The sequence below is a fragment of the Dromaius novaehollandiae genome, chromosome 2, assembly GCF_036370855.1.
Source record: "Dromaius novaehollandiae isolate bDroNov1 chromosome 2, bDroNov1.hap1, whole genome shotgun sequence".
NCBI lineage: Eukaryota > Metazoa > Chordata > Aves > Casuariiformes > Dromaiidae > Dromaius > Dromaius novaehollandiae.
Genome location: NC_088099.1, coordinates 129,461,091 through 129,485,709, shown reverse-complemented (window position 1 = coordinate 129,485,709; position 24,619 = coordinate 129,461,091). Strand labels below are relative to the sequence as shown.

General features: G+C 45.0%; 2 protein-coding genes across 9 annotated transcripts in view; both read right to left on the bottom strand.

The window, feature by feature from the left end:
* Nucleotides 1-442: 442 nt before the first annotated feature.
* PRDM14 (PR/SET domain 14) lies at nt 443-8,031 on the bottom strand. Its single transcript, XM_064505502.1, is given in 6 exon segments — nt 443-670; nt 2,719-2,820; nt 4,731-4,933; nt 6,589-6,859; nt 7,088-7,433; nt 7,469-8,031. Coding segments are annotated over 6 exon segments (1,713 nt in total).
* A 4,672-nt stretch (nt 8,032-12,703) lies between these two features.
* Nucleotides 12,704-24,619, bottom strand: part of NCOA2 (nuclear receptor coactivator 2) — a 192,131-nt gene continuing 180,215 nt past the window's right edge. For all 8 annotated transcript variants that reach the window (XM_064507415.1, XM_064507413.1, XM_064507414.1 and 5 more), the window contains 2 exons: nt 21,447-21,536; nt 12,704-16,462 (listed from right to left, as the gene is read on the bottom strand). In XM_064507415.1, the coding sequence (XP_064363485.1) occupies nt 16,451-16,462; nt 21,447-21,536 (102 nt within the window). In that variant the 3' untranslated portion in view covers nt 12,704-16,450. The remainder of the gene's footprint in view (nt 16,463-21,446; nt 21,537-24,619) is intronic.

Here is a 24,619-nt window from a genome sequence, read left to right as displayed (position 1 = left end):
TGGAAATGTACTTGATGGTAAAAACATCCCTCAAAACAGCTTTGGTACGGACAGCACCGGCCAGCCCATAGAGGTGGGGCATGAGAGGCACAGGAACGTTCACCATGGTGACACTCAGACACGAGGCAGCCACGGGAGGCGCGAGTCCCCCTGCCTGCGCTTCCCTCTTGCAAAGGGGTGTAGGAGGGAGAACGGGCTGGGAAGGTCAGTGCATGTCAGAGGTTCGCCCCAGTGTGGAGTCAGGATCTCCGGGGGAGTGAAACTACTGGCCCCTGTGCTCAGAAATACACCCAGGGTCCAGAAACCGGGCGTACCCAAAGGGGTGCTTGGGCCCTGGGCGCCGCAAGGGTGAACGTCACCTCCAGCGGTGCGTACGCAAACACACACACGCACACGGATACACACACGAAGCTGGTCCAGGATCCACCTGAGGGGCTCATGGCTAACGAGCAGTGTGAAACTGCATGTGGAAGTGCAACTCCTCCTGCTCCGGGAAGTGCTGGCCGCACACGGAGCAAGCGCAGCCCTTGTCCTTGCTGTGCGTGCGCCTGACATGGCTGTCGTGGGCCGCGTGTGAGGCGAAGGCTTTGCCGCAGTGTTTGCACTTGAAGGGCTTCTCTCCCGAGTGCTGGCGGATGTGAGTGCGCAGGATGCTCGATGCTGTGAATGCCTGAAATGGCAAGGACCAGACAGGGAAGGAGGAGGTTTAATGTGCTCTTATTTTCACATGTGTAGCCCAGAGTTTCAGGTAACCCAGACCCTTCAGAATCACTGTTCCTTGAAAATAAGTCCTCAAATAACTCACATCCTCAGGTAATCAGAGCAAAACCAAAAACTACTAGCAACGAGGAACCAGAAGCCAAGAGCTATCTGCTCAGCTATACAGACATGGCTGAGTACATGAATTTACAGAGTTCAAAGAAAGGTTTCTGACCAGAGACACCAACAAATATCCTCACATGTCAAAGAATAAGGACCAAGTCAATACTGTCCTAATCAGCCTTGTATTTCCTGCATGTTGGGGAAAGATAATGCAGGTTCCTCCCTTCCAGTTTTGATTCAGAAAGCTAAACTCTTCCACGGTCACATGTACTGGCCTGGAATCCAGGTGGCAGAATTCATTCATGCAGCCCAGCATGTCTCTATCTTCCCAGTTTTCATTTCCCCCCTCCACCATACTCTACTCTTCCTTTAGTCTGACCTTGCAGCCTTTTCTCTCTTCCCTCACTCGAGTAGCAAACTCCTCTGGCATTTTGAGAGAAAATCCTCTCAGTGAGATTTGAGCAAGAATGTTGTAAAATAGCCCATGTTTTCCCTGTTTTTCCTTTTCCTGCGAGAGAACTTTAGGGCCCCTTTACTATTTGCAGATCTCACAAATTTGCTCTGTTTGCTGCCCCTGCTTCCATCAACAGTCTGGGAAAAATGCTACGCTAGAGGCTGAATTGCTGTATACTGGTTAGGCAGCTGAAATTATTATCCACAAATCCTGTTTAATACCACTATGTTGCTGAACCCTCAAAGATAAATTTTCAAAGCAGACAGCAATAAATCTCAGATATGTTTTCACTAGGAACCTTAGAGCAGAAACAGATCTGCGGTTCCTATAGAAAAGTGCCCAGAAGGTGTATGTCAAAAAGAACAGAAGTTCAAGGGACAGAAGCACTTGTCAGGTGATGCTGGCCCAACACTTCTCCCTCACTTGCATCAGGTGAGCAAAGGGGCAGGGAAAGCAAGGTTGCTCCGGCATAGCTATCATAAGAGGTAGGAGAGGCATAGAGGAACAACCACTCTGTAGGAGAAGCAGGTGAGAGTATTATAAAACAGCCCCTGGTTTCCCAGCCTCAGAAATGGATGGCTATGTCCTAGGATAACCTCATCCTGCAGCCTGAGAACTGATAAACAAAATCTGATCTGTGAAAGATCTACCAGAGTCACCAGGGCCTGGTCAGAAGTGTGACATGTCCTAGAGGGATCAGTTCACAGAGGAACCTGCAAAGCTCTGATCTGTTCCTGTCATCAGAAGATTAAAGGATAATATTTCATCCTAAACTCTGCCTACAAGCATTTTGGATGTCTGGGAAAAAAAAAAAAAACATAGCCCAAAGGCACTTCTTCTAAGGTTCTTTAGTACAAGACTCTTCAACTATACGTTGGAACAGCCACAAACAAAACCTCTCTCCCTTCTGAATCAGCAACATCTCAGTACATGCCACTGGTCCTTCTGCCTCGCATGGACAGAAAGCATGGACTGTTGCAGCTGGAGCCCTACCAGCATTGCCCAACAGCAGGCTGCACGCCTGCCCTCCATCTCCTCAGAGCGCAGGAGCATTGCTCCCCCAGGGAAGGCAAGATCCTGAACCATCCCTGAACCATCCCTTCACCTCCTGTGAAGAGCAGTAGTAGCTGAGCAAATTTTTGATCAGAGCTGTATGGCTTATTGCAGTACCATGCACATAAATCGCTCCATTACTTCAAGGTAAGCAAGCAGAGTCCTGTCTTGCAGGTTCAGGTCATAGGCCAAAGCTGTTCTCCTCACTCAAGAAAGCAGTGGCAGCAATCTTAAAGACTCTGGTGAAAAAGGGCAATAGTATACCTAGCTGAGTACCTAGCACAGTATTTGAGATGCTTTCGAACATTTGTAGATCTTGCAACGGCTCTCTGAGCTGACAGACAGGAGTGACACACCGGGGCACTGGCCGGAGCCGAGTTTTCCCTTACCTTGTTGCAGTACACACATTTGTAGGGGCGCTCTCCGGAGTGAACCCTCATGTGCTTGTTCAGACTGGAGGACTGAGAAAAGCTCTTCCCACACACTGAGCACTGTGGGGAGGAAAACAAAGAAAGATTAGAAGTGAATAGGAAGCAAATAACAGCATAGCTAAAAAAAATGTTAGGGTGTGTACAAGTACCTCACTACATATATTTATATATAAACACATGAGTAATTTAAGTAGCAAGCTTATTTAACAGCCAGAATTTTAACACACTTTTAAGAACAGATTTAGAAAAGGAAAATCATGCAAAATTTCAAAACTTTTTTTGTGTATAGTTCAAAATCATTTCATCAAAATCTGTCCTGCAAAATCACAATCTTTCTTCAAAATGTAATAATGTAAATAATGCTTCAGATTTCTACTATTTAGATTTTTTACTCAACAACTAAAATAACCTTTTTTTTTAAACTAAAAAATATTTTTAAAGGGGACCTCAAACTAATTCTCATTTTTCAGGAATGGTCAGTCACAGCATTTTGCCTATAGCTTGATCTTTCAGAAGTGCCTCCCCCTAGATCGGTGAAAGCCGTGCTGCTTCATCTTCCGACAGAACAAGTTGACCCCTTCACCAGGGGGGCACGTCCCACAGCTGCCAGCAATGGGGTAAAACCCAGTCCCAAGAGTGCTGAAGCCATTTGAGAGACTTGCACTGACTTCAGCAAAATTTGCCATAAATCATTTTCCTCCTGAGACTCTTTTGAAAGAAATCCTCACTTCTAAATTTGACATGTACTAAGCCATGACTGAGTTTGAAAGATGATAATTTACTGACACATTCTCCACCTTTGTTTTTTACATTTATCTGTTTGCATTCGAATGCAATATCTATTCAGAACAAGTTTCTCTTCCTGCTGTTTTAAAGTATTTCTTTTGTACGCATTCCAAAATAAATCCTCTATGAAAGAAAGACGGAAAGAGAGAATGAAAGAGAGAAAGAATTACATACTCAAACTTCACATTTAATAGAATGAAATTTTAAATCTCTATTACTAGATCAAGGTGATATTCTGACATTGTAATACTGCCAATTTAGTTATAACACTGTTCCTGACAAATTCACATTATTCCAGCATAATCCATAAAATAGACAATTGAAAGATTTTCAGGGATGATTTAATGGTGCCACATTAAGCACAGGAACTTGCCCTTGCCTGAGCCTTTGGGAGAAGTCTGATTTTCCCTCTCCAGTGCTCCTGCAGGAAACTGGTGTTACAGAGATGAGACAAATCGCAAGGATTTGCTCCCACCAAATGAAAATTTGCTCCATGCTGAATGTAAATGTCACTGCTGTTGTGCCCAGCAGGCAGAGCTGCGAGCCGGTGACTGGCGGCGGGAGGACGGCGGCACGGAGAAGCCGAGCCCAGCCAGCCCCGAGGTCCAGCCGGGCTCTGTGCGTGCCCCGCTTCCATTCAAACACCATTTAGCTTCCGGAGTAAAGCACCAAAAAATGCATGCCGACATCCAAAAGCCCTAGAGAAATACGCGCTGGCTAAATCCAGGCAGGTTAAGGCGCCCTTTGGCTCTGTGGGACGCAGCAGGGCCAGCTGTGCCCTTACTCAGCGCGAGGCTGCGGGCAGCAGCACCACCTCCGCACTGGCACCCCGCTTCTCTGTGCAAAAGCATCATTTTTGCCCTGCCCTGCACTCCTCCTAGGGAGCAGACAAGGGTTTCCCCCTCAGATCGTTTCACTCTCAAACTCTCACCAGCACCACAGGGTCAGTTATTTTCCCAGCCTAGTATAAATTCATTAATTTCTTCAGCTAAACTCTGCTGCAGAAGACAAATTCTTCCTCTACAGGCAGAACAGTTTCACAAAGTAACTACCAAGGGAACCAGAGAGGGGAGAAACAGGGAACAACATCAGCATCTTAACCTTTGCCAAAATAAGATAATTTAATGAGGATTAATTACTCCAGAAGAGCAAGTAACTGCAAAGACGCCCAGAAGCAGGCTTACCTTGTGAGGTCTGTGCTTTTCATGGACGTGGAGAATATGGATTCTCAGCCTGTCTCGTTTCTCAAAGGATCGGTTACAAAGGTGGCAAGGAAATTTCCTGTCCCCCTGGTCCACGCAGCGAGTGTACTTCAGGTGTTTGTCCCGGTAATACTTGTAGGCAAAAACCTTGCCGCATCTCTCACATTTATAGCTCTCCCCAGCTTCTGTACAGCAGAAGGGAAAGTGCCAATCTCTCCGTTATACCGCAGTTTAAAGGTGCTAATTTCGAATTCGATTCTCTCTCAGAGCTGGTGCCCCACTGAGAATTGTAGGTCTTCGAAAGGGTAACAGTGTTAAAGGGATTCTGGCAAGGTAATTCACAAAATACAAGTTGGATCTGTCAAGCAAACACAATGCTCCACTCGCCCTTACATTCGCTCTCTAACGGAAGAGGATGCACAAGAGTCCCGACGCTAATGAAATTACTGTGTTTAGCCACTAACTTCAGCAAGGACAGGATCCCAGCCTTGCATCTCCGTAAACAGGGAGTGAATATATGGAAAAAACAGCTCAGGTGCCTGCAACCAAAATGTTTCCCCAAACAGAAACATCGCTAGGAATTTATTATCAATACATTTATTATCAATATCGTCCGTAAATTTCACTTCTCATTCTAAAAAGAACAACAAAAAAATCAATCTGCATATCTTTTCTATGATTTTCAAATTACTGTATAACAAGAACATGTTTTTTTGTTTTCTTATGTATTTTGATTTTAACCATTGAATTTGGAAACAATATGGGAAATTTTGCAAATGTTTAAACATCCTTTTCTGCGTTTAATACAACACAGAAAAGTAACTTTGACTTAAACCTTAAAATGAAATCAACAATTTAGCAGCTATCTGGACTAGGCACCTTAAAATAACAGCTTCAAAAATCTCCATGCAGAGATTTACCAAATTCTTCTCTCTCTCTTACTGCTGCACCTAACCAACACATTCTTTGACAGCTCCAGCTTTCCCTGTATTTGCACAAATCTATTTTCTTCATAGATAAGTTTTACTTAGATGAACGTCACACTTTCTACGTATTTTAAGTACAGCGCTCCTGAAGAGAGGACATTAGGTATCCTCTGCAAGCAGCATCAGCATTATAGGACTGGAACAATTTCAGCCTGCCCCATTTATTAAGAGCATTGATTGCATGAAAACTGCCATGGGTCAGGTGGGTGCAACTGTATGATTAAAACAGCATCAAAACAGGAGTGCCGAAAACCCTCTTTCCTCCCCAAACACGGTCCCCTGGAAGAAGGGCTGCTGCAGAGCGGAGACAGGATCAGCCGCTCGCTCTCCCCAGAGCGCTGTCAAACAGTGCCAGATGTTTTACAGTCATCAAATTACCACTTTTTACTCCCAAAGCAAACGAAAACTAGGAGCAAGCTGCAGAGACAGAAATGGGTGCCAGGTCCAAAGGAGAGCTTTGCTCAGAGCTGGTAGCAGCCCTCGGAACAGATATACAGCCTCCCGGGTGCCTAGGGAAAGCTGCTCTTTTGGGATGCTGGAGGGTGGGAGAGCAGGCGAAAGGAAGGGCATGGGCTTGGGCCCCAGGATCGCAAGGATGCTGCTAGCAGCACGGCAGCCCTGGCCACCCTGGAGCATCCCAGAGTCCCGCAGCCCTGTGGGCAGAAGTGTCACCCCGCGGCAATCTCAGCACAGGGGCTGGGAGGCGTTCAACGTAAAATGCAGTTGAAGAAAAGATGACACTGGGGTCTGTTAAAGCACTGGCTAGTCCCCTAATGACAGTCTAGTCATGGCTGGACAGAGGTCCAAGGGGTAGAAGGGTTATGACCCACCTAGGGATTTCTCCATAGCCTCACCTTCAGCCTGCTGCTGGGGTCTCTTCCCTTCTGGCATGCCCTTCAGGCTGATGGGGATGCCCAAAAACTGCACATAACAGTCCCCATACCACACCAGCAGCTCCTGCTTCGGCAAGATTTCTTTGCAGCTTTCGTAGAAGATTTGCCCCTGGCACTGGATAGCTGTCAAATTCTGCTCCTCGGGGAACCTGGCACAATTTACCAGGGACATCCAGTTGCCAGCGGCTCCCTTCCCGTCTATGAAGTGGCTCAGGTGCCCGTATTCGAAGATCTGGAGAACAGAGTGGAGAACCAGATAGGTCTGAACCCTTCCCAAGGGGTCCCGCTTGTGCCGATCCCACCACCCAGGCAAGGTCCAGCTCCAAGGTTACAGGCTAGGGGAGAGGGGCAGCCAAAAGCTTCTCCTCGCTACAACATCCCTGTGAAATGTCTGCGGGTGCCGCGGCCAAGCGACGCGGTGCCGAGGGAGCCGCGTCCCGTCCCGGCGCACCCTGCCTACCTCCCACATCAAGGAGTTGTCATCGTACGTCTTGATCTCGCTGGTGTTGACCACTTTGCCTTGGAAAGGGCCGAAGCGGACTCCTTTGGGGATGGGATCCGTGCAGAAGACTCCGAGCTGGGAGACGTCTCCGCAGGCCGCCCGCAGCACCGCCAGCCCTGTGGGGGGAGCAGGGCTGAGCGCGGCCCGGCGCCGCCGCGGCGCGGGGGCAGCGCCCGGGCGCCCCTACCTTCGGGCAGCTGCAGCGAGTCCCCGTCGAGCGGCGGCGCGGGGGGCGAGTCCGCACCTGCGGAAGAGCAGCGCGCTCAGCCCGGCCCGCGAGCCGGGAGGCGGCAGCCCCCGCCCCGACGGGCCGCCAGGCCGAGCGAGCGAGGCCCCGCGCTGCCCCCTCGGCCCCGGGGGCGCGGCCCGCTCCGGGACCCCTTACCCGGGCTGGCGGGGGGCACGCGCAGCCCCGAGAGGGCGTGCAGGCCGCCGGCCAGCTGGCTGCTGCGGAGCGCCCCGTACAGCACCGCGTTGAGCTGCTCCTCGGTGAAGTGGTACCTGCGGCTCGGCGCCGCCGGCCCGGCGGCCCCCGGGCTCCGGCCCCCCCCGCGCGGCGTGCTGGGGCAGGGCTGCGGGGGCGACCCCGCCGGGGCGGGCAGGGGGGCCGGGGCCGGCGGCTTGCTGTAGAGGGGCAGCGGGAAGGCGGGGAAGGGCTCGGGCAGCCCCGGCGGCTGGCTCAGGAAAGCGGGGACCCTGCTGAAGCTGGAGGGGGGCAGGGGCGGCGAGGCGGGCACGAGCCCGCCCAGGGGCTTGAGAGGGTGGAAGAGGTCGGGGGCCGCCTCGAAGTACTGGCCGGGGGGCAGGAAAGCGGGGTAGTAAGCAGCGAGGCTGCCGGGGCTGAGCCGCAGCGCCTCTCCGGCGTCCTTGGGGCCCGGCTCGCCGGCCAGCGACAGCGCCATGCCGGGCCGAGGGCAGGGACCCGCACGCAGAAACCCGGGGTGCTGCGGCCCCCCGCTCCGGGGGTCGCGGTGGCCAAGCGGCAGGAGGAGGCCGGGGAGCCTCCGGCGCCGTCGGGGCGGGCGGGCTGGCCGCCGTCGGCCCCCCGCGGCTATATGGGGCGGACGGCTGGGGGCGGCGCGCCCCGGGGTCACGCAGCCCTCGGCGGAGGGGCGGACGGACGGACGGACGGACGGACAGCAGCCGCGGCCCCAGGGCCGCCCCGACGGGCGCCCCAGCCCCGGGGCGGAGCCGCGGCAGTTCGGGGCGGTGGCGGGTGCTGGGGGCGGCGCAGGCCGAGGGCGGAGGGGGCGGCGGGGGGGATGCCCGGCTGCCGGGCCCCCTCTTGCTGCCGCCGGTCTCCCTTCTTCTCCTCCTCCCAGCCTGGCCCTTGGCTGCCCTCGGCCGCGGGGCCCGGCCGCACCCGGGTGGGCTCTACCTGCCCCCCGAGGGGGAGGCCGAGGTGCGGGTAGCCGAGTTGGGGGGCAATGCGCCGCACTGATGGCCTCACTGCCCTCGGTGAAGGCTCTGCCAGCGGGCCCCGTCCCCTCACCGCAGCATCCGCACCCCAGCGGCGTGCCTCGGGGGCTGCCGGGGTGGGTTCGACACAAAGTTTTAAGTCAAAAAACACCTCCAAAATCCAGTGACCTGAACGCACAGCGCAGCCCAGCACCCTCAGCCACGGCTGGTTGCGTGGGCATGGCGGAGGCAATTCTGCCTCGGGCTGCCCGCATGTGCTGGGGGCTGCTGTGGGGGTTTCCCAGGCATTCGGACCAGTCTCCTGCAGGAGCGGGGGTCGTGGCTGGCATCCGGGCCTTGCCCCTTGCATGGGTGCTGAGTGGTGCCCTGCTGCAGGGTTGCACCCTGTTTTTGTGGGGTTTCTGCTTTATTTTAATCCCCTGTCCCTCCCAGGTGAGCATGTGCTGGGTTTGCTGTTGAAAGAAGACCTCGAAGGGGCTGCAGAGCCCAAGGGCTGAGGGGTCCCCGGGGCCCAGGAGTGCAAACCGCCATTGCAGCGTATGATCCTTGCTAGTGCAGGGAGATAAAAACACTTTCAGGTTAGTGTGGGACAAAGCCCCGTGGCAGGCAGGGCACGAACAGGGTGGGTTACAGCACCGTCCCCCTTGGGTGGCTCCTTCCTCGCCAGTGTCCAGCCTGGGTGATGCTGCAGGTGCAGCATGGAGGCAGGGGATGGAGTGGGCTGTGCTGCACTGCAGACGGCTCAGGGTGCTCGCACCCACGGCTCCCTCTTGGGGCTGTCTTGAACCTCCCCTTAATTTTCACTCATGGCATAAGCACCGAGACAGTAAACACAAGGGCACAACACATCTGGCATGGCCCAGAGTTGATCCAGGCTCTCACGCCTCCTAAGACCCCCTTTCATAGTTGGCCCAGCACAGCTTTGTCCCGAAACTTGAGCCTGATTATTTCTGTGATTTGGATTAAATGGTATTGTGGGTGTCTTGACTCCTGCCTAAAACCTCATTCTCCACCAAACGTCAGTTTTGCGAGACAAACACTAAATACACCATGGAGAGCCAATACACACCCTGCGTGCAGGGAGCTGGCAGGAGTGCAGCCTTCCTAAACTCATGTGAGTTATTCTCTTAGCCTGATATTTTGTTATCGATCTTTCTCTGGGTTATTCCAAATCTGTTATCTATAGTAAGGCAGAACTGACTATATTGCTTTAGGAAATAATGTCAGGAAGGCAGTTTAGCTTGCTTTTATTGATATAGCATTAGTAGCATAGAAGTAGTAGCAGAGCTAATCAGATGTACAGGAATATACATTTGAGCTCAGATTGTCATCGTACAGAAAAGTCTGAGTATTTGTGTGAAGCAAAGTGCTGCCAGGTAATCTGGAGTCCTCTGGCTACCTAGTACCCAGGTATTGCAACACAAGAAGAAAGGAGGCTTGTGGAGGGGACTTGCTTGCATGGGAGATTCAGGAGAAATTAAAACAAAGTGTGAGATCTTTAAATTCTCATCATTAGTTAAATTCATTTATCTGACCCATATTTACTCTTGTAGGCATATACAGAGAGAAATTAAAATATGCCTTTTTCTGCAAGCCTGGTGACACAGAGCACAGGAGGAGAAAAAGGCTGCATCACTGTTACAGCTATTTTCCAGATCATATGCTGAGGCTTTCACTAAGAGGTTAATTTTAGGTTAAAAGTTACCCTAAGCAGTCAAATCTGTTCGTTGCGTAAAAAAGTCCCAGCCTCTGGGAGAAATCAGAAGAGCAGGAGTGACTGACTTCCAGTAGCTTTGTACAGACAGGTAAATAAAATACTTTGCAAAGGCAAAGGTTTGCATCTGTTCCAAGTATGCACAGACAGCAGCTTAACTGCCTCGGCCCCCGGCGGTGGCCAGGCTGGCCTGTTCCCGGCTGTGTATTTAGCCCTTTGTTTTCCGAGGTGCCCTGGAAGCCCTGTCCCCGGCTGCCACGGCTTGCCGGGAGACCTGCCTGTAACTCACCTCGAGGAAAACACGATTGGAGGGTGATCAGCACCCTCTAGACGGCCGCTCAGGCCCTTTCTCTGGGAACGACTGGGGATTTGGCTGCCAAAACAGACTGGGGGGCTTCAGCCCCGTGCCTGCCCATCGCCAGCGGGCAGGTGAGCAGCTCCGGCCTGCTCAGAAAACCTTGTCAGGGGTCAGTGTGAAAACAAGCAATTTTTAGGTGCAGGTTCCAAGGTACTTTTTCAGCCTTGCTGAGAAACAGCTTGCCTCTTCTGCAGGTAGCATTACAGGGGCAAGCAGAAAAATCAAGTAACTTTGGGAGGACACGTGCAGCTCACGCATTTACAGGGGTGCCCTTTGCATGCAGAGTGCCCCTGCTGCTGGGAACCTGGGGGGGGGGGGGGGGGAATCAGCCGCAGGAAAACCTCGCTCTGCAATTCTCTCTGGAAAGAGAAAATCCTAAAAACCAGCCACGGAGGCACTGCCAGGGCCAGGGGGCTCTCACCACCCAGCATGGTGCAGCAGTGGGGCACCCCACTGCCATGCAGGACTCCTGCAGCCCCTGCCTGGGGACAGGCTGCTGCCGTGCCACGCAGGTTTTCTTTTAGGACTTTATTTCGACTTTTTGACCTGTTATAAAGCAGTAACAGCACTCTCAGCCATGGCCTCCTTCTCCCTGAAGGATGGTAGAGGTATTTGGTACTGTCCTTTCGCACATGGATGGGGGGATGCATACTGAGCACAAGCATCACGGGACATCCCTGCAGGCTGCTTGCCCAGCATTCACTCTGTGTAAATGGCCCAACGTGGATGGATATGCTGCCTCGACCAAGATTTCTTGCCAAGGACTTGCACCCCAGGTCCCCTCATGCTCCTCACCTCTCCCCACAGACGCTCCTTCTCCATCACTCTGCTGCTCCCACTCTGCCTCTCCCTCCCTCAGGTCTCCCTGCCTTCCCGCACATGCCCAAACCACGGGGTTGCGCCAACCTGCAGGGCCCCGGTCCTCCGAAGGCCGCGGCGTCCTGGAGGCAGTGCCACCCACAGCAGCCCCCCTCCTCTGCTGAGTAAGTGGACAACTGGGATAAGCACAGCAGAACATCTCATCTGCAAGACTCGATACGCAGCTGACCTCTTCAAGAGGCAACGCCACTTTTTATCCCTGCTGTCACGTGTCAGGTTGGAAGCACTGGTACAGATGTTACAGGTGCATCCGAAGGCACCCCCCAGTCTCTGCCACCAAAGCTGCGAGCTCAGCAAGGAAACACCTTTCTTTTGTAAGGTCAGTTTTACCGTAAGTTACTGTTGCTCATTACAGCAGCTCATTATATATTTAGAGCAATGCTAAGAGTTTTAGCTAATACTATTGTCAAGAACTCTCATTTCTTTTTTAAAAAAAATGATAAGGGGATAATCATGCCTATCTTTAGAAAGGTGCGGTTCAAGCAGGAGACAATTTTCCTCTTGATACTCATGAACGTTTTCTCTACTAGTTGTTTCTGCCTTCACTTTGGGAGGTAACATCCCCCTTCCTAGCTTTCCTTACTGTGTTGGTATTTCTTGTCACATGCAAGGATCACCAGGATTTTGCTGAAGCCCAACCAAGACAACTGCAAGGCAGGCCTTGTTATTTTAGTAGGAATAGTAAAAGGACAACATTATTGGGAGGTCTTTAAAGTATCAATTACTGTAGCTTATTTTTTTTTTAATCTAAGTAGCTTTTTCTCCCTCACACATTTCCTCGAGAGAGTAGTAGGCCATTTTGATAAACCAGTATTCTTGTAGTCGTTTTTATAGTTCTTAAATTTTTTTCCCACGGTCTTATTTTTGCCTTTTGGTGTAACAAGGAGAACCAGCCCTTAGCTGTACTCAGTCGTGCTCCACGCCATCTGAGACTTACCTGCCTCTCCTGAAGCCATCAAGAAAGATGCCCAGCAAGTGCTGACTATGATATATAAAAAGTACTTGTAATGAACTGATTTCAAATTAAGCCAGGTGGTAAAATTTTCAATTAGAATAGGATTATAAGGATAAAAGGATTTCAAGAATAACAAGTTGGAATATATAACGCATTCTTCAAGAGAGAAAGTCTGTTGTCTGCAGATTCATCTATTCTCTAATACTATCATATGCCTATGAGAATAAATGAAGACACAACAGAAACACGTTGAAATCTCTAAAGCCATGTAAAACCCGAAGGCATTAAAATTTATTAAATGATGCAATAACAACAGAATTCTTTATTTACAATAGCATTATTTAACATCAAATAAGCAAACAGCATCAGCAAAGCAATATTAACTTGCATAAATGTATTTAAAATTTCTCTGAATATATCTACCTTTGCATAAACTGCTCACACTAGAAATACAAACATCAATGCAGGTGAACAAAGTGATGTTCAGAGTCAACTCCATTTTGAAAATAAATCACAACCTGAAACACTGTAAGCTTTCTCCTGAAGAACCATAGTTTATATATTGCTTAATTTTACCCTTGTATAATCTTTTCATATACACACATCTCAGATGCAACTTCATGATGAACTGTACAAATAAAACCCACAAATGACATAAAGGGAAAAAATTAAATGACAGTAAATGTTTGAAGAAATGTGTCCATCATCTCTATTGAACAACATAAAGATTAAGTGATGATGCACTTATTCCAAAATTGTACACAATTCACTATACAAATATAATACATCAGACAGCTATGTAGGAATATACAAGACTTAAAAACAGATCTAAGGCATTATGCTAGATTTTAGCATTTTGAGGTTCTTGCACATAGCTTTTACCTGTAGTAAGAAACTTAAAAGATTTTGTTTTAGTCTACAAAGAAACACCAGGGAGAAAATTCTAATTAAAATCAAAGCCACTACAGTAAATTTTCTTTTGTGCAGAGAATGCTTTTGCTCTTAGGCAGCATACTACCATACAAATACTAGAAAACTTTTAAATTCACACCAACAATTAATGGCTTAAGTTGCATTTCAAAACTGATTGTGTATCTTTGGGTTCTGCAAGTGGAGCTGTGCCACCCATTTCATCTGTTAAGCCCATATGAATTCCATTTTTAAACAAAGATTTAAAAAATGTATTGTATAAACTGCAAAAACATTGCTTTTAATTAATACAGGCCCAAAGGGATACTGGTGTGGGACAATATTTTAAAGACTGAGTACAAATTAATTCATTGTAGCAAAACAGCTCACTTCACTTCTTAAACTTACCACATTACATGAACACTTAAACAGGTCATACGACCGTGTATATATGCTTATTTTTCACATTATGCACCTTTCACATTTAGTAATGTTAAGTAGAACACTGATTAATTGTTCTGTTAAATAAAATCTGAGTACTTTCTCCAACAAATTTGCTGTATACAGGATGAAAAATACTGATAATGAAGGGAATTGATTTGGCTTTTTTTTGTTTTGTTTCTATAGTGATCAATATGATCAGAAGATTCCTTCACTCACTTTTCTTTTTCATTAGTCAGAAGACAACTAAAGTCACCATGAACCCAAACTGAGTCAAAGTGATAGGTACAATCTCCTTTCTTTCAAAATGGCAATGGATGATGAAGTATCATAATCACTACAGATGATCAGGGTTTGCAGGACTGTCATGAAACAGGACAAAGTTAAACTATTATGTCCACTGTGAAAAAGAATAATCTGAAGAGGTTACGATTAAGCACTGGAAAATAATATAATACAAACAAAGTTATTTTAAAACTCATTTACACTTTGTGTTGCATGAAGTTAATTCCTTCAAATTTATACATTTCTTATATAAATAAATTTACCTCAGATATATAATGTATGTTTAACACAAATGTCATCGTATCAATGAGGCTGTGGAGCTCAGGGATGATAGTTATTTTAGTTTTCCATCAGCGCCTAAAAGGATGGCTCAGTTGACTAAAATTTCTCTTGGAGTTGGACAATGAAACGGTGACTGCTGAAAAGTGTTGTTTCTCCAGAAGTGTGGCATTGCCCTTCTTAGTACACTCCCTTGACTTTCATCAAAAGCCTTCTACAGAAACAACCCTATTTCAAACCACCTTTATCGTATTTTCCTCAGCCTTAATATAGAATAACTGCTATTTTATTTTAACTCCCACCTGAAAAACAAAGCTAATCAAATGGCAATGAAATAAACCTTTCACTCCCAAAAGGCATGGCTGATGAGATATTATAAAATGCATTGCATTTTATATGACATCCAAAAATTTGTGTTCAGGTTAGAAAGTGGGTGGATCAGGGGTTAGAGGAAAGAAAAGAGAGGTCAAAAACGTCATCAATTTCTTAGTATTTCAAGTCCTCAGAAACTGATGTCAGTTTAGTGAAAGATTACTCCAACCACAGTGGGCAAGAAAAAAAAAATACCCTAACAGTGGCCTGCTTAGTAACAGTTAGTTTCTCTAAGATTTGTTACGAAAGAATATAAACATACAAAAATCAAGAATTGGTTCCTACAGTGGCTTCATATAATATTAGGTTAGATAAATGACATTATGAGCAGAATCACAAGGTTTAGAAAATAAGAAGTCTCAAGCCTACAAATTAGGTCTAATCAAGGCATTGTGATCCTTTACAAAACACTTTCCCAGGAGACACACACGGCTAAGAAGATATCTAATTTAATACTGAAGTACCTCATTTGGAATCAACTTCACAACATGTATATCTCACAAAAATTATACAAGTAAAACACTTAAGTTTTCAACTTAAATTATTGCTTGTTTACATATAAACTGGATTTTATGTACCTTACAAAACTTCCTCATACTCCACGCTGCTTTAAAATAATTAGAAACACACAACAGTGGTGAAGTCTGTAGTGATATCTGCTATAGGTATTACATGAATCGTTATTTTCCCGGTTAAGGGGATGGGAACCAGAAATTATCATGCTTTAAAGCAGGTATCTTTAGTTCTTTGATACTATGCACCAATTCTGCCACTACCATAATCAGTACATGCATTATCATTGAACTTTGCTGTTCAGCAACCAGTAACTTGCAGTTATTGAAGAGCTAACCTGTTCTTTTACTCTACTAGAAAAAAGATGAGAGAGGTCAGGAGAGCCAGGTAAAAACCAGGATTTGCTGATTTTTAAGAATTTAATTAAATAAGAATGTAACAAACTTATATTTTTGGATTCATGATTTGCATTATAAACGTTACCAAAAAAACCCAACCAAAACACCCCTTATAAATAGCCCTCTCATGGGATAATTTTCATCTGTTTTACAACTTCTACCCCATTCAAAATTGGTCTGTATAGTTTTCTACATAGGTTCATCTTCTCTGACTTGTTGCAAATGAAACATATTCATTAGAGGTCTATCTGTACCAGATACTGCTTCTAAACCCTCCTCCATGCCTCCTCTCCGCCCCAAAATGCAGGCCTTAGTTTAAAACACCAGTTTTCAGATGGAACTGAATCCTTTGCACCAGACTGAGTAGCCAGGGAAAACAAAGCAAAAAAACAAGGTCTAGAACTAAACAGGAACAGAACAAGAGCATGGTTGTTTTTCCTTAAATACATACATTTAAATACATTCAATCTGACATGGTTTATGAAAATTGCCTGTCAACATTTACTTTGCAGGAGAGATCTAAGTTGCACTAAGGTGAATGCAGTGAACAGACTGAGCAACTGTCTGTACGCTAGCTTCAGACTGTCAAAGAAGAGGCTGCTCGTTCAGCAACGACCGTTTTGACTCCCCTCGGGAAGGCAGAGCTGAGTCCTATCGGCAGCGGGGAGCTGAGCTCCCACCGCTGCAACTTGCCAGGCAGCTGGGTTATGGCAAATGGATGCAGCTCTTCAAACTGGTAAGGGTTCGGGGCCATAAGCCCAGTCAGCTGAAGAAAGGAGCAACCAAACCGCCTTCAGGGTCAGCAGTATTTCTGCAAAAATAGAAGTTGGAGAAAGATAAATGAATTCTTCCTTCCTGGAAGGACAGAGAGGTGAATGAGACTGGGGTGCTGTTCTGCAATACACAATTTCCCTCCATGATACTTGGAAGAACAGGTTGCAATACACATATTTTTATCTACCTATGTTGACACGTTACTTTAAACTGAGATTTAATTTCAATTTACAAAGCAAGACTTTTCTTTGTGTACACTGATACAATAGACCCGTGATTAATTCCAGTGAAATCAGTGGGGGTTGCTTCACTACATCCTTAGGTCCTTAATTCATTCCCATTATCACGGATATTACAACAACTCAGGATCATCTAGCATTTGCAGACTCCACATAAAGGCACAGCAATATGGTTTAAGAGACACTGATCTCAAACTAGGGTTGCGAGCCAAATTTTTCTGTGTTACTGTTGTATCTTTCTTATAGGAAATGATTTTTTTAAATCCATTTTTCCCCTCCAAGAATTACAATTAAAAAGGGAATAAAGAAGAAAAAAAAAAAGCTTCAGCTAGCAACCCACAGAGATGCTCTTTTCTTCAGAATTATTACCCTTGCAGTGTCTTTATACAAACTGGTTTCGGCTGAGCTGATTATCTTGTACCTTCTTATTTTAAAAAGCCTCAGGATGTGGTTTTCACAGTCGTTTTAGACTGCCCCTTCCCGTGCCTGCAGCATGCACCTCTCTGTCTGCCTCCCCTTGTGAACTCCTGCTCCCACGTGGCTTTGTGGTCAGGGACTCAGCCCAGCTGAAAACTGTTTTTTTCCCCGGGCTGGTTTACACTTGCACTCCCGCCCTGCCCGGAAAGGCCTCATTCGCTCGGGGAGCTCTGCCGGAGGCGGTGTTCCCGCTGGCCGGTGTGCCTGCCACCTGGCCCTGCTCTGGAAGCTGCCTACACAGCCCGCTGGACTTGACCACGTGCAACCTCCGGTGCAACCCCAGGAGGGTGAGACGCACACCTCCACGGCGCCGTGGCTCGGTTATTTCCAGTCCTGCCTGCGGAGCTGGAGCTCTCTGAGGGGTGGCCAGCCATGAAGGAATGCACAGAGGCCAGCACAGACCCTCCCCATGGCGAACACCGCGTCGCTCCTCATACTGTTTTCTTGGGAGGGCCAAGACACCACACTCGCTTCCCTCAAACCCTCACTAATATGGACAAACTCAACTTTGGCTCCTCTTCCCAACACGCTGAGAGGCAATTCTGGGACTGGGTTAGCACCTTCCGATCAGAAAATCTGAACGGATTTCTGAAAATCCAGAGGAGACGTCCTTATTTTCAGAGCAGACATTTTGCAAGTAGTATCTTTGCAGAGTTGTTTCCACTAAGCCAATGACTTCAAGCAAATTCATTCTCTGCAAAAGTTATTTTTATAATTTAACAAAAGGTCTTAGGGTGATAAAATGTATTAAGGAGGGAATTATACAAAGAAGGTACAAATTACTTTCAGAAAAACTTTTTTTTAAATTTAGATATAACCAAAGCAAAGAGAACTTCAAGGAAATTTGTCAAATTATTATTCCCAGGATGATAATCAATGTGGGAAAAATTGCTCAGAGTAGCTTCTATGTCTGATTTATGCAACTTTAAAATAGATAAAGTAATCTGAAAACCCTGCAGATCATCAACAACGAGAGTACTGCCACGCTATATTAAATTAAGTTGGTTGTCTCTCAAAAACTTCAGACATATATGGTATTCTTCAGGGATATTTGCTTTTAAACAGCATCAGGTTCAGACATTTTCCTTTACCACCTGAAGTTAGTTTATAAAAATTTGTTCCAATAACAATGAAATAATAAATTATTAAACTGTTCTAGTTGCAACAATATTCAAGTCTACAAATAAAGGGTACTTTGCACCTTGAAGGAAACAGAAAATTCTTTGTCCTCTAATTACTCTTAAAACAGCCTCACTGTTTGTATTTTTGTATCATCCTTGTATGCCCTAAAAGCTCTAGAAGTCTTACCCGTAATATGTTAAAAGAAAATGAAACAGTATTAAGCAAACGAATTAGAATGATAAAGGTGAGATCTGTAGTATATATGTATTTCAGCAACAGCATGTTATGCCCTGGTTGCTCAACTCTTAGGAGAACCAATCCGTTTAAATAATACAATTCCCTGAGATCAGATTTATGAAACACTGAAAAATAACCAAAATTTGTCAGATGAATGTTCTCAGCTTTAACATGTTAAAGCTACAGCTGCCAAGGGATGAAGTACATTAATCCTCTCTTCAGCTAATTACAAAGTTTGTACTTAAAAAAAAATATGTTACATAGAAGTCGTTTACAGCATGAAAATAGGAGCTACTTAAACTCTACTGCAGTTCAAAGTTCTGTGAAAAAAACAGTCCTAGTGCTTATAAAACATTTGTAACATATATGTAAAACTCTCTACCTTTTCCTTGACAGTATTAGAGCTGTATTAGTGAAATAAAGTTAAAATCTGTACTACACAGAGTGTAATCAGATGTGCTCTTGAAAAATAATTCAAGAGGTTTAAGATGCTTTTTTTCCCCCCCAGCTGAGTCATAACCGCTGTCAGGCATGGCCACTGGCCATTTTACTGTTGTGGCACTGAGCCCGTTATTTTAATTTCGCCCCCCTCAGCGGCACCTTTCCCCATAGGAGACCCAACTTCAGCTGAAGTCCTGCCACTCAGTTTCTTCTACCTGCCATTACAACTCTCTTCTCTGACTTTTTTCTTGACTTTTTCTCCACCCTCTCCTGTATGCCTGCAGGCCTTTCTGTCACATACACTCGCTCTTCCTTTTTTCTTAAGTCATTCTTTAAAATTGACGTCCTCCTTTCTCTTCTTTATTCTCCGCCTCTTTCTTTCCTCAGTGGTGCTCTGTATTTTGTTCTCTGATGGTCTGGCTTCTTTTAATATATGGAATTTTACAGGATAAGGAATGCATTAAGTAACTAATAATTCCTTGGTATATGTCAGCTTACACTAAAACAGGACATACTGCATCTTTTTATCAGTCATCAAAGTGACTGTGAAAAGGTTGTAGAAAAGATTCTCCATTCACAGATCCTCCACTCTTGGAGACAGATACTTCTCATGTGAACCCCTAAGGTACTGAAAAGAATTGGCCTCCAGGGAGTTTAACACACATGTAAGTGCAAAAAGAGATGGACACAATAAAATACACATCTGGCTACTTCTTTGTCAGTACTTTCATGCCCTTCGTTTTCATTAATGCCAACATATTTGGAGTCAATAGCTTTCTCCTATTATTCAAATTTCTTTTTTTCTAACAGCAGAAAAACTTTAAATTTACGTTATTGGATTCAGTATTAGAGGAAAAATTATGTATCTATTTCCATCTTTCTGATTTCAACACTGCATACAAGGAGATGACAGGAAATAATGACGTAAAGGATAGACCTCAAGCAGGTTATAAAATAGCTCTCATCAAAATACCAGGTTAGATCTGCCTATTCTGATTACTTTCAAAGACAGCTGTTTGCAAAGTGTGTGTGATATTTCAATAACTTAAATAAATGCAGTCTCCCTCAGGGTTTGTCTTATTCAGATCTTTTTCTCCTGTTGCTGATAACTGGCTATTACACTCCAGTCATTTTGCCTAAGTTATTATGTCCAAATCAACTTCGAATAGAAGTTTCCCAACAGAAGAAAAATAGAGATAAATGATGCTAATATTAATCAAAACATAAGGACAAAAACTAAGATAACGGAGCTGCATGTTTCACTTGTAACCACTGTTTCTAAAATACCACCAGACGACCACAATGTTTTTAAGCCAACAGCCTTCAGTGGTTTCAACTTGCAAGACATAGTACGGAGTGCTCCTTGATTAAATATTTGTACAACGAGTGACAATAATCCAGGAAATGAACGCATTTAAAGCCGTGCATCTCAAGGCCTTAGCATGAATTGTTCTAAAAACACGGGCAGCAGAGAAGCGGCTCGGCTGCAAGGCAAGAGGAGCGCTATCGAAGGGACGAGGCCATGGGCACAGCAGCCGCTAGATGGTGCTTCCACCTTGCGCCAGACGCGGCTTCGCCCGCCCACGGCACAGCAGCTTCGCCTCCGCACACTGCTGGTAATCCCGAGAACCACGCATACGTGCTTCCCCAGTGCATGGGTTTCTACGTGAGGCTATTTTGTTATATAGAAAGGTCAGCTTTTGACGTTTGTATGGGTCTCCACAGCCGTGATGCTTGGATCACACAGAGAAAATATTGTACTCTAGCTTCAAATCACATCAGGTCTCAAAATACTGGGTTTGTTGTAACACACTTATTTTAAATGAAGTTTTTTTTCCATACAAAACTTTCCACTGAGGGGGACACATAAAAAACACCTCATTCACCTGGCCAGATGGCAGGAACTCTACAACGGCTTTCCTTTAATACTGTTACTGTCTGGAATACAAATCATTTTTGACCTAAGCTAATTACTCCACCAGTTGGAGATCTGTGTGAAAATTAGTTCAGTATTACTACTCTCCTCAGAACAAGCACGGTATAGAAAGCAATAAAAAAAGTAATTCATAAAATTGTTGCCCGAAGTATAATGCAATGAAAAGTGGAAAAACACTAAGGCAGGACAAAACACGAAATTGGTTAAGCATGCAGAGGTGAAAATATAAATCACTAGTAAGTCTTTCCCATCATCAGAAAGCAGTCATGTAATTGCTTTGTAAAAAGCAAATAAACTATAAATAAAAGTCTGCTGAACTTAACTGTTAACTCAGTATGTGTTAATGCATTCTGTATTATTCACTTTAATAATGCTAGCAGGATCTGAATAGGGAACTTAGAGATGTCACCAAAAGATAAATTAAAAAATTAATTGTGAAGGCCTTAAACAAAATTAGTAGCACCCTGGATACTTTTAACTTTGTAAGTAAAAACATACTGTATCTATGCTAGACCACACTATACTGGTTCTTCAGTTCCCTCTTTGAGCCTACGTATGTCATTTCTTACCCGCGCTGCATCTCCGTCCTGCTTTATCATATCCATTCCAGGCAGCTGGTTTGGAAAAAGATTGCCTCCCCTCATAGCAGGATCATTAACCTATTGGTAACAAGATATTAAGGAAAATGGATTAAACATATGTTGGAAAAAGGGATGAGAATTAAAAAGCAACATTATAAACCACTATGGTACTTGCATATACGAATGTCCACTTCTGAAATGAGGCTGTCATCAGGGAAGTGACTGTATAACTGAGCACCCTTCTTGTTCAGCATGTGTTTGACTCATATTATTCTGCTTCATAGTCAACAACAAAAATTTCTTTCCTGATACTATGACCCTTGTGCATATTTTACAAGCAGGGTCCATACATCAGAATATATTAATTTAAGAGGAGAGGCCTGCTATGAAGGTCCTGAAACTAGAAATGTGTGGCTACTTTCCTATCCTCAATGACCTGCAGACTTTCTGCTTTTGCAACCCACCATGCAATTTTTCAAAGCCTGATGAGAAAGCATGTAGGCTGAATTATATTCAGTATTGATTTAGTTCTAATGACATATCTTTTTCTGCTTGTAAGCAATGGAAAGAAGATAGTATTAAATGGGAAAACCTGCAGCTGCATGCTTTCCTAAATGGATGGTCTCAACAGTTTGCTGAACATAGCCACTTGAAAGTACTGAATCTGTGTACTTCTGCACAACCAAAGGTTCTGCCATGCTTCATTATGTGGAAAGACTGGCTTGCTGAATTTACAGCATTGCTTGCTTAATCAAAGGAGCAATCTTACCATGTACCACGGATACAGAATACAAAACACAGCCCTTCAGCAAGGTTCTCAGTATTAGTAAATCCAACTTTCCTTAGAAGTTTTAAAGGGAAAGAATTCTCTTCCTAGAAAGTCTTTGTTGACTCAATTCTCTCTCACACTTCCTGCACACTAGACGGGTGGGATAATATTGAAGATGTGCCCCTCTACATTTTGCTGGAAGGAAAACGATGTTTTCTGTTTCACTTGCCCTTTAGGAGACTCTTGGTTGCCACGGAGAGGAAAATCTGCCACTACACTACCTCGTTTCAGCTGTAACAACCTCCTGCAGCAAGGGGAGAATTGTCTTGAATTTACCACACCAAAGCCTTCTTGTTTCAAGTCCTCCTGGTTGTTCTGTTTCTGTTGTTATTCACTGATTTTGCAAAGAGCTGCAAAGCTACAGGCACTAATATGTTTAAAAAGGTGGTCTCTCTAATGCTGCCAGAGACGAGAATGCAGTTCAACAGGAAAGGTTAGAAACTTAAGTGTTTTTGCTTCAGAATTTTCAACTCTGAAGCAACTGATTATTTAAGCACTGTAAGTCTCCCAGTGACGTTTTCCACTTCCTAACGACAAATGGACAGATTTTTTTAAACCTGAATCTGGAAATTTAAATAAAAAAGGTAGACAACCACACTATTTTGTTTGGTAAGAAAGAGAGCAGAAAGCTTCACAGCTTTATCTATATGCATTTGACTGGGCAATAGTCCATGCAAACATGAATCCATGCTTGAAGACTACTTTCTGCCGTGTACCAACACTCATCAGAAGATGTGTTGCAACAGACATGTGCCCACATGCCTTCGCTATCTTGTTCAGTAGACGAAGGAAAAAATAAAAAGCAAAAATACAAAATTATAGTTTACTAAATATAAAATAGTTTTGGAACAAAAAGGAGAGCACATGTAGAGTTAGGACAGTTATGGAAAAGCATATGGCTCCAGCAGCAAAGGCATCAGTTAAGTTTCAGTTACAGATCTCTTTGCCAGTGATGGTGCAAGAGTCCTCAATTGCATGGTAACAGATACGAAGAAAAACCTACTGTTTTGTCATAGGATTAAATTCGCTTCAGGAGTTTGCGAAAGATAAAACAATCCATAGTAACACATTAATGTTTCTGATGGCAACAGCAATTCAGTCAGAAAAGGAAGGAAAATATCAAAGAAGTTAAAGAGGTTTATATAGTTTTCTTAAGATTTTTCTGAAATAAGAAAATTTTTACAGATGATTCTGTAAGAAGGCAAGTTAAGTGGTGTTATCAGTTATCAAATCCAGCTAAAACAAGAGGGGACATGTTTTACAACCCTCTTGCAATTAAATTAAGCGGGTTACTACAGCCTCCTGCCAGTAGAGCAGAATTATTTGGAACATGTCGAGAAAGAAAAGTCTCACACCACTCCTCAGCTCCTTTCATCCAATACGCAGAACGGACCTAGCCTGTTTTCAAAATACTGTTTCAAGATGATTCTTAGTAAATGCCATGTGAGTTTTGACCTTTGGGGTACTGCAAGCATGCAGATTAATAAATACCTACTCCAAAGAGACATCTAGATAGTGGTTTATTTCATATACTGAAAAGTCTCTCCTCCTGCAAAGGTTTCAGATTGCTTCTCTGACAGCCCAGTGAATAACACGTGTCCATGATGCAAAATAACTAACAGGCAAAAAAAAAAGCAACAGTCCATTGTGCAAACAACAAGAGGAAGACAAGGAGACGAGCAGTTCTGTGAACGGTGTAATACAGGCAAAGTTTTAGACAGAAGGAACTGTGCGGACCTGGCAGTTTGCATTTTGGCCTTATGACAGCAGCCTCCTAAAAGACAGACTAGTAAGGGGAGCCTGGAGAGCTTTAAGGTAATTTGTAAGGGAGAAGATGACGGTGAGAGAAGGTCTGAACGCCTAAGTGTGTAAAAGACTCTCTAAGCATCATACACAGAAAACCCAGGGAAGACAACATTCTGGGCATGATCTTCATTGTCTACAGAGTGATGCTGGGAGTTGAGGCAGTAGACAAGAGAAGCTGGAGACACACAAGTACGAGCAGCTAAACACAACAGTTCGCATTTTGGAAATCTGAATACATCCATATGATTAAATATAGTGCCATGGGAAGAGATATGACACAGAGCTGAACAAATCTGCTGAATACCAACAGTAGCATAGTTGCTTCTCGGCAAGTAAGCCTGCCAAGGCAGAGCTCTTTCTGAACAAGAATGCGTTACTTCCAAAACCATCCAATACGATGTGAAGTCTAAGTTTTTCTATTTTTTTTTTCAAAAGCTGAAACACATTTGTAGCATAACCACTGTTATCCACTGTAGTGAGAAAGAGATGGGCATGTGATGTTAAAGTAATAATAAATAAAAAAGAG